This window comes from Lytechinus variegatus, chromosome 7, assembly GCF_018143015.1.
Source record: "Lytechinus variegatus isolate NC3 chromosome 7, Lvar_3.0, whole genome shotgun sequence".
NCBI classification, from domain to species: domain Eukaryota; kingdom Metazoa; phylum Echinodermata; class Echinoidea; order Temnopleuroida; family Toxopneustidae; genus Lytechinus; species Lytechinus variegatus.
Window position 1 is genome coordinate 29,959,884 of NC_054746.1, and position 19,514 is coordinate 29,979,397.

Sequence of the window (19,514 nt, forward strand, 5' to 3'; positions counted from 1 at the left end):
CGTTATAAAACACCCGTGTTTTTTTTTAAACAAAAAAAAAAAGAAACGTGTTTTAAAACACCGCATAGACTTGTGTGCTATAAATTTTCATGGTTACAAGTGTTTTTTTTAATACTTCAATTTCTTCAGCTGTGTGTTTTTTTCTTATAACTAGCTAAACTTTTTTTTTCTAAACACCACTCCTTTTCTCCTCTTTCTCTTTCCCCCTTTATTCTCCCCGTCTCCATTGCTTTGTCAACTTCCTTTCCTCCCCGTTCAATTGTGCACATCAATCTATAAGAATAATCTCATTTTGAAGGTTAAGTCCACCCCAAAAATAAATGTTGATAAATGGGGTAAAATCAAACAAGCGCAACGCTGAAAATTTCATCAAAATCAGATAAAAAAGTTACATTTTAAAGTATCGCTTATTTTTCACAAAACAATCATACGCACAACACATGTACAGTGACATGGAAATGAGATGATGTCCCTAACTCACTATTTCTTTTGTTTTTTATTGTCTGAATTATATAATATCTCATTTTGTACAGATTTGGCAAGGACCAACTTGGCTGAAACATATCGTATTAAACGATGTTAATTCCACCTGGAGGAATTTAGCGATGTTTCACTGGACAATTAGAAGAACATTAGAATATCTCACATTTCATATGATAAAATACAAAAGAAATAGTGATTGATCAAATCAATCGTAACTATATGGACGGCCAGCTACATCAACATCTATTCTGCATGTTTGTACAAAATATTTTCTAGCTATGATGTATATTCGTACATTCATTCTTCGCATACAAAGGACATTGTGCAAGTTTTTTTGTAATAAAAATTATGACACAGATGGATTTCCATAGAGTTACGATTGATTGGATCAATCGTAACTCTTTGTAAGACAGGGTACAGGATGTCCATATAAACGTTTTGTTAAATTAAGTGAAACTTTAAAGTGTCATTACTTTCTTAGTTTACATCAAATTTTGATAAAATTCTGTTATGCTTGATTTTTCTCTTTTTATTCAAATTAAACTTTTGTTGGGCTGGACTTGTCCTTTAACAAACATATCTGAGTGTTCTGCTCACTTTATGGACAGGGAAAGAAACACTATTAAAAATAAACTCAAATAAACGTAATAGTAGTACTTGAATGAAATGGATGTGTTGCACAAGCATAACAATATTTTACAAATAGACTGTGCAACTGACATTGACTCTTGAGGTACATGTGAAAGCAGGTGAAACTTTCGTAAAGATGTAGAAAAGTAAATGGTATAAGAAAATCAGCTAGCAAACTTTAACCCTAACAGTCCTAGGGAACCTTAATTGCCCCTTCAAAACTTTATATGATAAATCCATAACATGACAAGGTCACGTCATATCGTTAAACATAAGACTATTTCTGGGAAGCACGTATGGGTATGCGGTTATGATATTACACATGAATTGCTTAAAAATGTGATTTTGACAATAATTCCATATAAAAAAAGGTTAAAAAAAATTATACGGATTTTGTTCTAATATGCATTTAATCAGAATTACTCAAAAATAAGCAGATCAAAGGCTTATTTATAGATTTAAACCTAAACTTGTATTTCATGCACTAAAATTGGCGTAATTGATTCAAATGAAATACAGCATATTGATATAAGCATTGAAACTCATAGACAATGTCACTTTCTACCATTTTGCAAATTCTTGTCGCCCCCCCTTTTATTGACAAGTCTCAAAATACCCCAGGACTACAAATACAATGAATGAAGATTAAACTGATAAAATGTCTACTTACTTTAGTTTTTTTTAAATTCAATTTCTATTATTTATGAATTGGGGAAAAAGCAATCTTTTTTATTGGAAATTCATTAAAAAATAATTGTAGTCTTCTCTTACTTACTAAAAATAATGTGCTTAGAATATCAAGAGCTTAAATCATAATGTAAACTTTAATTGATTTACAGAAAAATTGTATAATTCGTTGGAAAAAGAACATTTTAAAACGGTTCAAAATGTTTTAAAACAATAAAAGCGTTTTATTTATCTTTTTGTTTTTTATAAAAAAACGTTTTTATTACAACCCTGGATTCTATGATATAAACGAACAAAAAAGGCAATATAAATTTATTGGTTTTCTCAACTTGAAGAAAATTTAATTCAAACATCTTTACTATGGAAGAAAATGATATGTATGTTTTGATATGTCAATTTTAACTGCAATAAAAAACTTATCACATATCTTTTTTTTTCAATTGCAAAAAGCATTTAAAATACATATACATGTACATTTCTATAAGTAACATAATAGAATTCAAAAGAATAAAACATGATACAATACTCGCACATTATAAATATTGTGCACTACGTTATCAGAATATTATAGGATGAAAATATTCTGTTGATCCTTGTTAATTATCATCTGAATGTCAATGAACAAAATTTATATTATTGCAGGGAAAATGCATAAACTAGCTATGCTTTTTGTAAGCTCCCTTTTGTCATGTCTGTATTTAAAATTCTGCTTTTACATTGTTAATTTTGTCGACGTGGAATTGAACGGATAAATACAATTTTAATCACTCAAACTCGATTCTAATTTGATTTTGATTGTATCACAACTCCTAGTGTACATGGTATAAGCTGGGGCACAGATGATCTCTGCTGAACGAAAAGAGCAGTGTCTCACAAGGCGTTAATAATATGTTCGTACAGTCGACTGTGTTTATAATGTGTTCATACAGTGGACTGTGTTCACATTGTGTTCATATAGTATGTTCACAATGTGTCTATATAGTTGACTGTGTTCACAATGTGTTCATATAGTGGACTGTGCTCACAATGTGTTCATATAGTCAACTGTGTTCATATGGTGGACTGTGTTCAAAATGTGTTCATATTGCAGACTGCACATGTTCTTTCAGTGGACTGTGTTTACAATGTGTTAGTGGACTGTGTTCACCATATGTATTCATATAGCGGACTGGGTTCGTGTTCATTTACTGGACTGTATTCACATTGTGTTAGTGGACTGTGTTCAATATGTGTTCATATAGCGGACTGGGTTCACAATGTGTTCATAGGGGCCTGTTCAACTGTATTCACAATGTGTTCATATATGCAAAGTGGACTGTGTTTATAATGTGTTCATATATGGACTGTGATCACAATGTGTCAGTGTGGCCAACACCTCAGTATTGTTTACAAAGGAGTTTATCAAGGAATGCTTGGGCGTGAAGTCAACAAATTTTTCTCGTAGCAATCCTGTGAAAATATTCATCATAATGTCGCTACACTGAAACAGCATGCCTGTGTGAGACTGTTTTCACACTTATTCACAGTTAGAATGCTAGAATTTAATAGTATGATTCATGATATTACACAATGTGAACCACAATTTGCAAGGTGAACACACTGTGGTACAAACTGCTCTTTCCAGCAGACATCAGAATGTAAGAAATTATGCATGATTACTTTGCAAACTACAATATCATAGTCTTCAATCATTTGTTGTTTCTTCTGCAACTTCCTGTTCATTGTCTTCCTCCGTTTTTTCTCCATAATTATCTAAGGGAGAAAAAAAAACATTTCTGAGATGAATATCACTAAGTCACAGTTTAATACTTCAGAAAAGCAAACTGATATACTTATTCAAAATATATAGCTTATATAGAATTTTACTCGGCAACAATGCTTGTAAAAGTAATCTATTGAGAATAAAACAAGGTTTAATATTCATTTTCATCATCTTATAAATGGATGCACATTTAACAGACGGATCAAAATTTCATAAATACATTTAATGAAAAAAAAAAGAAATGGGGGAACAAATCAGAAAGTAGAAATAAGATGAGATATAAATGGTGCATTAGTTTTAGTGTGTGGTAAATCACAGTTGGAATTTCGTGATTAATGCCAGGAGCCAATCATCTATGCAGGACTAGATCACTCCAAAGATTAATTTTTCACATAAAACTTAGCATGCATGCCTTGAGGGAAGAAAAAAACATAAAGCGCTACTATGAGATCTTATTGATTGTTCCTCACCTATTTCGTCTTCAAAATGGATCCATGTTCTTTTACAATTCAATAATTAATGCCCTTTCTCTGAAAAAATGCAAAATAAAAAGGGCAAGATTTCTTGGGTTCTCTAGAACACCCCCCCCCCCTTAATTGATGAGCTGAGGAAAACTTACGATGTAAATCAAGCGCTAACTCGTGTATGTGACCACGTCTGTACAGGAAGTATGTAGCAAAGAGGATGCACACAGTCAATGCTGCAAATGTACTGAGTGAGATGCGTAGGAGTGGTGTCTCTCTGACTCCAACAATAGTTTGATCAGATACAATCACAGCTACCCGTGCTTCCAAACTGCAATAACTATACATGATAATAACCCCGGGGGGCCACTTACATTGGCGAGTGGATACCATGCGCGACCAAAAAAACACGTAAAAAGGATGTCTTTTTCACGATAGGGCACGTTACGTACGTAACGTGATAAGGGTGTCAAAAACACAAAAATAATGAAAAAAGGGTATCTATTTCGCTAGGAAAATTACGTGTTTAGGGTCGAATTTGCGGGGATGATAAAACAAAATTAAAATGTTTTATAAAGGATGTCCTTTTTGCACCAAAACTTCGTGTTTAGAGTCCGATTTGCGCGAGTTGTAGAAGGTGGGGTCGTACTAAACCAAATAAAGTAAAGCCGACGACCGAAGGACCCATAACAATAAAACATTCCTGTACTTGTTTAGGGGTTCATTTCAGGGAATATTTGCCAAGAGTATCGTTTTGTTTCCAATACTTGTTAAGGGTATGGTTTCACACGCCAATACTTGTTAAGGGGTGCATTTTCAGAATATGGAAATTACGTGTTTAGGGTGCTTTTCGAGACCCCGTGGTCGCGCATGGTATCCACTCGTGAATGGAAGTGGCCCCCCCGGGATAATAACAAAGATGACTATGATGATGATACAGGAAATAGGTAAAGAATGAATAGGTGAAATATTATAATTTTTAGTTTGGGTTGCAGTGAAATTCGTTTAAACGCAAATTGCGATTGGGAACTACTGTATTGAGTGGATAGCAAATGTTATATATATATATTGCTATTTTCATCATCTTATGTTATTTCAAAATACTTTGGTTCATAAAACTATACTTCAGCAGTGAAAATTTATCAAGCATAAAAAAAATGAAAGGTAGTTAATTATTTTTAGGTAAATTATTTTCTTTAGTATTTGGGATCTTATGTGAGAATTTGATACAGGAATTATACATCCTCTGGGGTGCATTTCATGAAATGGCTCCGGTCATATGTTTTATCTAAGATATAGCCTAGTTTGTTTTATCTGGCAATTATCATTGCAGCAATCAAACAAATGTGTTTCCCGGCCGTTCAAAAATCAAGACAGCTGTCATATCTGACAATTTGTCATACAACAAATTTTGAGGAAAGTTTGTCCTGTTCTTTTGCATTTATTTTGATAAGATCCTATTAGAACCGCTTTATATAATGTTTCCATGCCTTACTTTTATATGAACAATCATTCTATTCATCACTAAAAATAAATGCATATTACCTGTAATAAGGATCTACAACGTGTAGAGAAAAGAGATAAAGCTGATTATAGCCAGTGGCAAGCCATCTGATACTATTATTTCCTGTCTGGTTCAAGATCTGATACGGTTCTTGGAGCAACGCCATCTCCGTTACCTCGTAAATGAAGCAATTCTCATAATTCTATTTAAGATATGAAAAGTAAAAATATATACAAGTACATGCATATCTTCATTGGAGACTTATAATTATTGAAGTAAATTTAGAGAGATATAACTTACTCTATGATTAACTCACCAGATCGTTTGCGGGGGTAATTCAGGGCCCTGTATCTCAAAGCTTAGGGTTGATTGTGGGACTCACATTTATAAATGATGGTATCAGACCTCCCAACAATTCTGATTGAAAAGTAGGATGATTTGGCTCAAAAATAGGAAAGAAATTGCATTTCCATATGAATGCAAAGTAGTTAAAAGAAGTAAAAATGCAAATTCTCTCCTCCAAATCTGGATTGTTTGAGAGGTTTGTGGTATATACAACAATGTAAAATCAAGTGTAAAATCCATTGAACTATCAATTGATGCAGTAATAGGCTGAACTTTCTGTCACACACTGGTAATATTAAGTTGAGTATAGTATCCATACACTTATAATGTATTTGTCCATCTACTGCGCTTGATACTTGGAATCATCATTCTCCATTATGATCAGCTATTTTCATTTTGCCGAGATTCAACTATTTAAATAGATTTTTTGGTATCATTGGATTTGAAGAAAAAAATTGATATTAGAATGTACTCACATGAGGACCCCATATGTTTTTCACTGGAACATCATCAGCTACGCCTTCTTTCATCTTATCCCATGTCTGCGCCAATCGGAGACATCCAGCCTGTATGGTGAAGAGTACATTGATTAGCCATGGAATATGATTGAATCCATAGGGGTACATGGACAAGCACAAAATAAATGGTATTCTACTTCCCCTATCATTAAAAGTGCTTCTCCTCCTTTTAAAGTGATACCAAAAAAAAAATGGTTTCCAGAATGTTTATAGACATTGTGTCCTTTTCTTTTGTTTATTTTTTTGTTAGAGGGGGATTGTCAACCCTTACACTTGTTTGTTGTTGGGGTATTCTTATGAAATATACCGACTTTATTTGCTTTTAATTTTTGAGACCTAACAAGCCAACAACTTCTTCGTGCAGTATGCGTTTCTCTGATCTGTCCATCTACATTTATAACATCAGTTTATATATAAAAACAATATACATTTATGTGATTGAATTAAAGTTAAACATGAAATAAAAGGCAGCTGGCCCTCGATCTTGAATTAAGGTCCTTTACCTGGAGAGGACAATTAACTTTTGGTTCTTTGGTTGCTTACCTAAATATGTTGAAAGCAATCATGCTTTCCTAGCAATCAGGTAAAAAAGAAATCTCTGTAAAGTTAAAATTACCAAGTAATGACCACTGATTCCATTTGGGATAGGGTGCATAAAGATTTTTTCTTCAACATTAAGACTGGATCAGAAACATCCATATTTCTAATTGCCTTTGAAACAAAGAAATAAAACAGTGGTTACCGAACTCATGGATGTTGTGTAGGTAAAGTCATGTCGGCCATTGTCTTCCCACATCACAAAACCAGCTGTCATTGTCTCTACAAAAGTGTCTTCATCATATCTGGCAAAGTAAATAAAGCATATACAGTTTTTTAATAGATATCTCATGACAATTGCCTTACGTTTTACCAGACCTTACAGCTTGGTCCAACATTAATGCCAGAGTGACAATTAAGAGGGAGAGAGAGAGAGAGATGTATGGGGGAGGGCTAGGAGAAAAAAAAATAGAAAAGAGAAATAATAGATAAGGTTTTTACCACCCGAATAGATTGGCCAATAAATTTGGAAGCAATAGCCATTTTTGGCTTTTTGACTAGAATTAAAGGAAAATAATTATTAAAGCTTTGTTTCATTTTTGTTTATTTATTTTATTATTATCATTTTTTTTTTGTGGGGGGGGGAGGGGGCCAGGGGATGTCCATCCTGGATCGCCGTCTGTGTTCAAAGCATAATGACATTCAACACAACTACACTTTGGATATAATAATGGTAAAAATACTTGTATGTCATGGTGGCCAACGATAAGTAAAGATTGATGAAAAATCAACCATTACACTTACAAATCAATTTCTGGTTTGAATACATCCCTAGCAGTCTGAATAAAAGGACATCCATATAACTGCTTGTCATATTGTACAACCTGAGGGGAGTAAAAGAAATACAAATTTTCTAATCAACAACCACTAGCGTCTTCTTTAAAAAATATAAAAGTTTTTAAGACTAAGTTTGAACTTTGGTAATGGGGAGGGGATGACAAATACAAACAATTGCAGTTCTATAATAATTTCTTCTCAACAAGTTCTCTACCTTGATTAATTTAGGGTTTTTATCAAAGAATTATTTTTTAAAGGTTTAGGTGCTATCTCATCATACTCTATGAAACAAGGAGTATTACTGTTAAGTTATGATATAACATATATAGGAGACTAAAATAATACACTTTTAAAACATTTTACTTCTATCAAAACTAATTCAGATCTACTTGGACCTCTAGCTGGCTATCATATATATGTAAACAAGTGGCTAACTGATATCATTCTGTTTACTTGAATACTTGTTTTAAACTTTTTGCTATTACATTTATTACAAAAATACTATTACCATCTCAGATGCAGCTCGTTCATCATTCACTTGAGCAAAGGATCTCCTAATAAAGAAATAAGAAGAAAATGATACAAATTATTGAATAACACAAAGGTCAATACTCAAAACATCATATTCGTGATTACAGCCTGGTTTTATTGATTCATCAAAAATAAAGTCCTCCTTAACTTTAGGTTGGTTTAAAAACATGAATACTCCATGGTAATACGTCAATGCATTCAGGGTCTTTTTAGTTGCCTATTTTCTTCAATTTAGTTAGCCAAAAAATTACATTGTGAATGATTCAAAATTTGATCTTCAACGACAATATGGAATGAGTAAAAGTAATGTGCTAACTTGTTTATGACATATGAACCGTATTCTTCACATTCCTCGGGTTTGTGAACTCTGATGTGTCTTTGAGGAGGACATGCTATCTCAAGCTCAGATACCTATAGATACAAACAGAAAACATGATGAAAGGATGAATGATTGAAAGTTGCAATTGACCGAAAATTAAAAAGTAAAACTTCAATACACCAAATCAATTAAATATTGCAACAGAATTTGCAAGTTATTATTGCATGCTTTTTTCATTAGAAAGCTTTGATTGCTGTTCTATATGGATATCAATCTATAATGATTCATCAATCCAAAATTGCAAACAAGTTTATTGCATTTTTTTTTCTGGCAGTCTCGCCTGCATCACGCGATTTAATATAGCAGCAGTGCTGACTTTATAAACGAGTATTGAATAATAATAATAATAATAAAATTCATATAATAAAGTATGTTGACCCTATGGTCATTAACCTTGATCATGTGGCCTAAGACTCGTGCAAGACGATCAGTATATACACCCATGTTTCATGAACAAGATTCATAAAATTTCAAAGTTATGATGGCAATTCACAAATGCCCCAAAGTATTCAAAGTTCATTGACATCAAGTGACCTTTGACATTGGTCATGTGACTATAAACTCACGCAGGGTGTTCACTGATACTTGATTACACCTATGTCCAAGTATCATGAACTAGATCCAAATACTTTCAAAGATATGATGACATTTACAACTTAAACTTGATGGTTAAGATTTCTATGTTGATTCCCCTAACATGGTCTAAGTTCACTGACCCTAAATGACCTTTGACCTTAGTCATGTGACCTGAAACTGAGGCAGGATAAGATCAGTAATACTTTATTAATTTTATGTCCAAGTTTAATGAACTAGTTCAATACTTTCTAAGTTATGTTGACATTTCAAAAACTTAACCTTAGAAACTAACCCTTCCCCCATTTTAATTATTTTTCTTCTCAGGAAACTGGGACATTCTCAGCAAAAGCATTTGTGAACCAATTCATGAAGAAGATTTACCAATGAAATTCACACTCCCACCCTAAATATTGAAATAAATTGAGTGTGCCTCTTCCAATGTTCTAACTTGCTATAGATCTATCAAATTCAAATTTGGAATATAATTACCATATTGAAAGGAGAGCGACATCCTATACCATATCGTTTAGGTTTCATCTCTATGGTAACTAGTCCTGTAGCTGCTTCCAAAGCTTCCTCATATCCTCTACCCTCTTCAAACAAGAAATTGCTGTGTAAACTGAGAATCTGCAATCACATGAAAGAAAACATGCATTGATATGGACATGAATATACATACCCTGCTATCTATCAACATCTATCTATCTATCTACCTATTTATTTATCCATCCATCCATCCATCCATCTATCTGTCTGTCTGTCTGGCTATTTATCTATCTATCTATCAACATCTCTCTATCAATATCTATCTATCTATCAACATCTCTCTATCAACATCTATTTATATAGCTATCTATCGATCTGTCTGCCTGTCTGGCTATTTATCTATCTCTCTCTCTCTCTCTCTATCTATCTATCTATCAACATCTCTCTATCAATATCTATCTATCTACCAACATCTTTCTATCAACATCTATCTGTCTGTCTGTCTGGCTATTTATCTATCTATCTATCCATCTATCTATCCATCCATCTATATGTCTGTCTGTCGGTCTGGCTATCTATCTATCTATGTATATTTTTATTTATCTGTCTGTCTGGCTATTTATATATCTATCTGTTGGTCTGGTTATCTATCATTATTACTATCTATCAACATCTCTCTATCAACATCTCTCTATCAACATCTATCTATCTGTCTGGCTATCTATCTATCTATCTATCTATCTGTCTGTCTGTCTGTCTGTCTGTCTGTCTGTCTGTCTGTCGGTCTGGCTATCTATCTATCTATCTATCTATCTGTCTGTCTGTCTGTCTGTCTGTCTGTCTGTCTGTCTGTCTGTCTATCTGTCTATCTATCTATCTATCTATCTATCTATCAACATCTCTCTATCAACATCTATTTTTTAAATGGGCCTTTTTAATACACTGACCAAAATGATTAGTTTGACTACATGAAAACCAAGGCAGAAACTAAATGGGCACTGCATGTGTTCAATATTCAATGCCATTCGAAAACTGTGAAAGTAACTCTGGATGAGAGTATTTTTCGTGTGTATGTTACATAATACCTTACCTTCTTAATTAATTTACTCCCTGGATTAAAATCTTTCATTGTTTGTTCCTCAATGATAAGTTTGTCTGGAAGGTTGATCACCGTCTAGATAAATTAAGAAAATGAATATTAATTTCTATATGAACACTTACTTGATATGTACTGTATTTTGTTAATTATGAAAAAGAATACTCAAATTTAATCATTAAATACAGAAATAAGCAAACGTTATAATTGATTTATGTGGTTTTAAGTACTAACCTGGATATCATTATACCTGTTGGCCGGGAATACAAGTTGAGCCCAGATGACTGCAGAGTCTCTCAGATCCAGATAATAAACCTCATATTGGGGACCCTCTTCAAACTCATAATACTTCAATACGAAAAAGGAAAGAATTTCATCAGTCAGTAATATTTCAAGTTTCTCCTGTTACTTCATATTTTTAACATAGAAGCATCCCCACTCACCACCCCCCCCCCCCAAAAAAAAAAGAAGAGTGATTGTAGTCACATTTGTAAATATCTGAAATATCACAGGAGTATTAAAAATGAAGAAAGAAATAATGATTAAATGAGATGCATATAGCTTTATCACTATGAAGTTGAATGTAGTACTTAACTGAATGTAGTATACTTATAAAGTGAGTAGAATAATTATTGAACTATGCTTACCATACATTCAGTATGTTCCAGCTGGGTAACAATACTTCCAATATCAGCTTTCAAGGCAAAACTTGTTCTTACTATATTTGATCTACAAAGTACAGGTAAACAGAAAGAAAAATAAATAAACTGACAAAAATCAGAAAGGATACAGAATCACCTGAAAGGGCAGTACACCCTCATCAAAATGATATTTACTTCATAGTTTTAATAAGATAAGAAAATGATAGAAGCTCATTCATGAATGTTTGGTGAAAATCCATTAGAGAATAACATAGTTATGATTTTAAACAAGTGGAATGCCTCTGGCAGTCTCAACTGCATCACACGATTCAATATAGCAGCAGTGCTAACTCTGAAAACTACTATAACTCACACAAGATGTTCAGTGATACTTGGTTACTCTTATGTCCATGTTTCATGAACTATATAGACCAATACACTTACAGAGATATGATGGTAATTAAACAAATACCCCCAACATGGCCAAAGTTCATTGACATTACATGAACTTTGACCTTGATCATGTGACCTGAAACTCGCACAGGATGTTCAGTGATACTTGATTACTTCTATGTCCAAGTTTCATGAATCAGATCCATAAACTTTCAAAGTTATGATGGTAATTCAACAGATACCCCCAATTCGGCCAAAGTTCATTGACCTTTGACCTTGGTCATGTGACCTGAAATGCGCACAGGATGTTCAGTGATACTTGATTACTCTAATGTCCAAGTTTAATGAACTAGACCAATATACTTTCAAAGTTATGATGGTAATTCAACAAATACCCCCAATTCGGCCAAAGTTCATTGACCTTAAATGACCTTTGACCTTGATCATGTGACCTGAAACTTGCACAGGATGTTCAGTGATACTTGATTACTATTATGTCCAAGTTTCATGAACAAGGTTCATATATTTTCTAAGTTATGATGACATTTCAAAAACTTAACCTCAGGTTAAGATTTTGATGTTGATTCCCCCAACATGGTCTAAGTTCATTGACCCTAAATGACCTTTGACCTTGGTCATGTACATGAAACTCAGGCAGGATATTGAGTAATACTTGATTAACTTTATGGCCAAGTTTCATGAACTAGGTCTATACACTTTCTAAGTTATGCTGTCGATCATTTCAAAAACTTAATCTTAGGTTAAGATTTGGTGTTGACGCCGCCACCGTCAGAAAAGCGGCGCCTCTACAGTGCGTATCAAAAAAAAGTTTACACTTTGAAAAAGCCCTGGGAATTAAAAAATATACAACATGTGGGTGATTTTTTCACAAATAACCTTGGGTTTGGGTCTCATCTATCCAATGAAAGTAAAATTTTTGTCAGAATGTCACACTAGAGTGAGCACTGTCCATTTGTGTAAAGCTCGCAGAAATCTGTTTGCGCAGAAATGCTCGTTTTCATGCTGTGTCAAGGGGAAAGGGCGAAATCAAACTTACCCTACGAAAGATTTATCATACATTTCCCTCGCACTTTTAGTCAATTGAAATAAAACGGATACATTCAAGCATTTTGTAACAATTTTGCAACCCAAATTGAAATTTCAACACTTATTAAGCACAACCTTTACCCTATTTGTGCCAGCTGGATCTGAGGACATAACTGAATCTGAACAAAAGTTTATATCAGACATCTCCAGCATTTTTTCACTAAGTTTTTATCATTGAAAGTGGGTTTACATTTCATTTTTCATTTAATACTTGTTTCTCCAAACTTTTCTCAAGCTTAGCAATGATTAACAAAATGAAAATCAAGCTTATACCATTCCATGTAAATCACAGCTCAGTGTAAAGCAAATATCGTCACGATGGCCTCGGTGTGTGGGGGAGTGGGGTGGGGCGAAATGCACTCTTCGAAGTGTTTTTGGCAAGGAAACAAGTCAAACAAGGTAAAAGATATCTTCAAATCAATTTTACTAGGTAAATTCCATGTGTTCTTCATGATTAAGGTCTACTTTTATTCGCATAACTATTTCAAAGTTCTGCGCAAACAATTTTTCACTAACTTTTCAAAAGTAAGTGGTGCTCACTCAAGCGGAAATATTTTTCGACAGTTATATCGTCATTTGCTTAAATGGACCTGTACCAATGTTAAAATGTGGAAAAATCTTAAAGGGGAAGTTCACCCTGAAGAAAACATTGTTGTGAAAATAGCAGAAAAAATAGTAAAAAATATTGGTGAAGGTTTGAGGAAAATCCGTTAACGATTAAGAAAGTTATTAGAGTTCAAAATTTTGGATTTGTGACGTCATAAACGAGCAGCTGCCCCATGTGTTATGTAATATAAAATGTATGAATTTCATATTTTGTATGGTTCCTGATGACTTAATTTTGTTTTCTTTTCATGATCGGGTGTGAAATGATTTGTCTATTGATATACAAAAGTTACAGTGAAAACCATTTTCAATTTTCTGAGAAAATGACATTTCATTGATTTTTTACCATTCGCTATGTAGGAATGCAGCTCGCATATGACGTCACAAATCAAATAATTGAAATTCTAATAACTTTTTAATTATTTGATGAATTTTTCTCAAACCTTCGGCAAAATTTTTTATTATTTTTTCTGCTATTTTTACAATAAACTTTTTGTCAGGGTGAACTTCCCCTTTAAGGATATTACAAATGCATAATTTTAAAGGATTTTTTCAAAGTGTAAACTTTTTTTTGATACGCACTGTAGTCTCACACTGCTATGCAGGTGAGACAAAAAATCATTGAGATACCACACTGCAAGCAGTTTTCCCTAATGTCATTTAAATTGAATAAAGTGTCTTTTCCCATAAATTTATGACATATCAGCTCCACATTCTATATCTAATCAAAGAGATTATTTCACCCAAGCTCCAATGGGCATTCTTCAAAGAAAGTATTTATTACATATTTATCTAAAAAAGAAAATATATACAGAACCAATATTAATGTATAAATGAGGGAGGGGTGGACGTGTGTGTTATAAGATTAAAACTTTGAAAAATACATAATTGAATTGTTCTTTAATGAATTTTTGTCAAACAAACCTCGAGTGATGTATTTCTCATATTCTTTTTTATCTTGCTGGTTCATTTCTTTTTCAGATTCCTTATATGAAAATTGAATTGACTTGATGTGGGTGAGCTGCAACTTTAATTGAGTTAGTTGTCTATTACAATCTCAGCTTCTCTTGAGTTTGACAATAAACTATTTTCTAAAGAATACTTTTTCTGGACATAAACAAATACTAGTAGTATTTAGAACGTCTTGAAAGGAAAGTAGAGTATAATAAATGCACTCACCCATTGAGTTTTAAAATGTAGACTTGATCAACATAGTTGGTATATATAGCTAGATCCTCTTCAGGAGCTGCTAGTGAAGAATGCTGTAGAAAGAAATGGAGTACAATGGTATTAGATTATAATTTCAACTTTAAATGTTAAACAGGCAAGATGGTTTCAAATTATAAAACAAATCTCCCTTCCATCATAATTATAATGGAATCAAGATGGAACAACAAAAATGCAAAATGAAATCGTTTGTTTGCTGAAAAATGGTTTACTTAGTGCAGCTACATAATTGGGAAATTAAGTGCATTATCAATGAAACCATTTACATCCCCCACCCGCTACCAAAAAAAAAATAAACACAATCAAGCAAACATTTTACTTACTCCAATGAGGAACCTCTGGTGATATTGTGATGTGAAAAGTACATTTTCAGATGACAACACAATGTTTATACCAGCCATAGTTACGGTTAACTGCTTGATAAATGGTTCTATTTCATCATTGTGATCTTCATCCTCTGCATTATGAATCACCATGATGCCATGGTCAAACCCTGAAAAAAAAATGATTTGATAAAATCCTTTTCTTAACCCGTTTCTTTCGATAATGGAAATTTTGTTTGATCAATCAAACCCCATGCATTCACAATATAATATTTCATTTTCTGCATCCCGTTTTCATCTCATTATAACAGATATAAGCTCCTTCCTGATCTTTTTTTTCTCATTTTGCATTCCATCTCTCAATCTTTTTACATCCATGATTGATATCTTTCATTGTTTCTGCAATTTCAAGGTTTCTTTCCAGCTCTTCATCTCTATGTACCTAAGGTGTTTTTCATGATTTTGCAAAAGTCGTCAGATGCAACCAGATAAATCATACTTGAAATCAACAGTCTAACCATTGGTCGCAGAGTGTGACACAAATCTCAAGCGGTATATGCATCTGTCAACAACATTTTGGGATTTTTAAAAACTGTTCACCATGCTTTGTTACAATCAATGCATCGGTCTAAATTGACAAATGTGAGTGTTTAAAACGCCTATAACAACAAATATTCATTGTAATTTTGTTCAAATTGCACGTTTATGAAACGGAACTAATATATTCTTTTACTTGACCATTAGCTGACTAGACAGTTTTTTCACAATTGTGTACCAAGAGATAAAATCCACAGATTTGCAAGTTCAAGCGATGATTCATTTAAGGGACCGAATATCATGTACTGGCCATAATCTGGCGTCTGTCATCTAAACCAGTTGAAGAAAACACTGTCAAATCAACATATACCACAGAATGCATCACTAGACAGAAGTATGTGATAAGGCATTTAACTTAGATAATTAATGAATACGGATCCATTCAAAAATAAGAGCCTACCGTTAGCATAGTTATAGTAAACACTATTCTGATCCCAGAGTATTGTGCTTCCTTCGGTGTCATGTAATTGGATTAGAGAAACAGCTGTAAAATACACGATAAAACAGATATTGAGTAAGAATAACTGCAATACGAATATGTATTAAAACATCACAGTAAAATAAAGTTAATATAATACTTCTCAAAATGATAGACCCCGATTTTATTTCCTCATGTAAGAAATTAGCATAGTGATAACATCAGCTATGAAAATGCATGAATTAATACTGTGTATAAATACTGTGTCTAATGTAAACGATTTTTGTGTTTTGAGAATTAAGCTGATATGGTAGCATAGCAAGATGAATTGCTTTACTAATGTATCTTGTAGAAAATGTATTCCACTTTGATTAGCATGCAACATGCAAATTTAATTCCAGGGTTTTGGCATTATTTGTTAGAGCTTTCACTGAAAAACATCCAATGTGCATTTAAAGAAATATCTTTATCAATATTGGCTTGATAATAGGATTTTGAAAGATTATTCCAATGATCAGGTAGACTAGCTTTAAGGTATCAAATTATGAACTGCACGTAAATAGGAAAACAAAAACAAAACAGTTTTAATCCCATATAAAAAGAAAAAGGGGAACGCGTTTGTTTAAATGTCATCCAAGATATATGTGAACATTTATCCATGAACCCTTTTAAAGTGATATATATCCAACAAACGTGAATGTTTCACTATACCTAGTATTTAATGGATTCATACTCAAATTATTGTTAAAGGGTGCAAGCATGCAAAGACCTGTGGGTAATTAGGTAAAGTGAAATATGAATAAATTTCACAAGGTATATGTTGGTATACAAGAACAACCAGTAGCGGACCGTGACCCGGATGAGATAAAGCATTGGAGGGGCACTGCATTGTTTGTGAACAATGCGGTGCCCCTCCCCCCCCCAATGCTTTGTCTCCTTCGGGGTCACGGCCCGCCACTGAGAACCACACTTTACCATTAAAATCTCCTGTTAAAGATATGAAAACTGTTTTATGCCAAAGACACACAGCCGGGAAAACAAGTTCTCTCTAATGAAAACAGTAGCATGAGAATAATGAGAATGACTCACGAGTATTTGCTTCCTTCCTACTGAAGAATGGCAATTGGTTCCCCCATGATTCAGAAGTCCAATCTTTCTTGAATATTAGAGAGACAGACTGTTCCCCTGGTGCTGTCAATGTCATCAGAACAGTGAGTCCATTGGATTCATCAGTGAATGCAACATACTCAACTGACACCTGCCCAAATGAAATTCAGAGCAAGGACATTTACAAGCCATTTAAGTGTCCCCCATCTCTTCCCCTTTACTGTAAAATAAATCATATAGACCTACCTGCAAAACATACTTAGCTACTGCCTATTAAAAAAAATAAACCGTTGACATACATGTACATGTATTATCACATAAAACAATGACACACTTTTTCATTTACTAAGAAACTCATTCCACAGAGTAATTTCGTTTTGTCATGAGGGGCATTCATGTTCAGAATAGCAGAATTTTTTTCAATATTCTCCTTTCATGGAAAACTCTGTACATGTATAATCATTTTTATGTCCATTTAATTTTTTTTTTCTTGAAGGTACTTGCATTGAATAAACTTGAAAAAAGAAATGAATAACTTGCCTCAATATGATCCTGATCAAGCCAAAATGGGTACTGTATAAATGGCACTGCTTCCTTGCTTGCTTGTATGATTTTTATCAACTCAGTTCCATGAAAGATATATATACTTTCTCTTTTCCATCCGAGGAACATCTCATTTTCAATCTGATCAGGAGAAAAACATATAAAATCTGGCTAGTATGTGTATACCTCATCATGAACAATGAATATCGCAACTTTGTTTAATTCATGAGAAAATATAAGAAAAAAATAATATATCTCTTAAAAAAAAATTATTTCATGCAGGCTACATACTTCAAGAGCTCCATGAGTTGGAATTTGTATCCATGTTTGTTTGGGGTTTTTTTTAGCAATAAACATAAAGATACATAAAGATTGTTGCACCAAATGAGAAATGACGTCGAAACGGTTCGCAAATTTCTAGCATATAATACCAGAAGACTAAAATGGTAATAAATATTCAATCAAATGTTTAACAGAAATAAAAAAATAGGAAATGATATATCTTACCTCACGCATTTGCGAGTGGTGACAAGATGGCCTTCCCTCAATTGCACCCAGTTCATTCACATCTAAAGGATCAAGTAATAAAGATAAAGTGTAACTTATTTAACAAGTCTTATCTATTCGCATTTTGTAATATAAAATTTTTACACACTTGATTTCTTCATATACATTGAACACCTCAATTAAAGTGTCAAACCTGGTTTATATTGGCCACCTTTATAGAAGGAACACCTGTCTATAATGACTGCACATTAGGTTTCCCTTGAACGATTTCTTTATAGAAAACATGTATTAAAAGAGCCTATATATATATATAAAGACCACCTGCTCATTAGGACTACTCTTCTATAGTATCAATTGGGTGGTCTTAATAAACAGGTTACAATGTATTCTGAAATCCATGTAATCAACCCTTATATAAAACAAAAGGGGGTGGTAGCCTACCATCATTAAACCAATCAATTATGTATGTATGTAATACTATACAGGCGATATTCATAACACATCAGATATATATATCTACATTAGATATGAACTCATCTTTTAGAGCACATGTCAATGTTTACTTTTGTCATATAAGTAATTACCATTTAAGCCATTGTATATTCATATTATACAGGCAGTACACTAAACAGGGGGGGGGGCTTGGGGCCCCATTTTTTTTTTCAATGAGCAAAAGAAAAAAAAAACAAGGAAAATAAAAAAGGGAATAATAAATAAGAGGTTTTGGTCGTGTTATTCTAAAATACCCCTGTAATTTCATTGAATAACAATACAATGATGTGATCTTTAGATTGTCTTGTGGCCTAAAAATATTATGGTGCCCCGCCCACGGACAGATATTATGATTACAATCTATAGTAAACATTTGGAACAATTATTCTAACACAGTTATATTTCTTATAGCGTTTGAACAAGATTGTGTGTATCATTTATCCTTTATATAACAGTAAGAACTAAGAAGGGTATGGATCCTTGTAATTTGAATGAATCAAGTTCATCTCAAAACCATGGCTGGTCATATAACTTACCCTTACTGATAATAAGTAAATTGACAGGTTAGACAAAGCAAGTGCCTGGTCATGAATCTCAAACAATCCTTTGATAATGATCAACTTCATCTACCTTTTAAACTGAAGTAGTAAATACCTGTCAATTTTATGAATTCTCCAGAGGACCTGTTCTGTGTGAGTACAGAGCCATCCTCAAGAAG

The 19,514-nt window shown here is 33.2% G+C and overlaps 1 protein-coding gene across 1 annotated transcript; it reads right to left on the reverse strand.

The window, feature by feature from the left end:
- Positions 1-2,516: 2,516 nt before the first annotated feature.
- On the reverse strand, positions 2,517-18,362 carry LOC121418957 (cation channel sperm-associated protein subunit epsilon-like). Its single transcript, XM_041613194.1, has 18 exons — positions 18,305-18,362; positions 17,795-17,938; positions 17,237-17,405; positions 16,130-16,213; positions 15,133-15,302; positions 14,762-14,844; positions 11,483-11,564; positions 11,070-11,183; positions 10,830-10,913; positions 9,743-9,880; positions 8,615-8,709; positions 8,276-8,321; positions 7,735-7,814; positions 7,136-7,235; positions 6,352-6,441; positions 5,572-5,732; positions 4,182-4,366; positions 2,517-3,552 (listed from the first exon to the last, which is right to left on the reverse strand). Exons 1-18 carry the CDS (start codon positions 18,311-18,313, stop codon positions 3,485-3,487), a joined length of 1,902 nt encoding a protein of 633 aa, XP_041469128.1. The 5' UTR covers positions 18,314-18,362; the 3' UTR covers positions 2,517-3,484.
- Between the last annotated feature and the right edge of the window lie 1,152 nt (positions 18,363-19,514).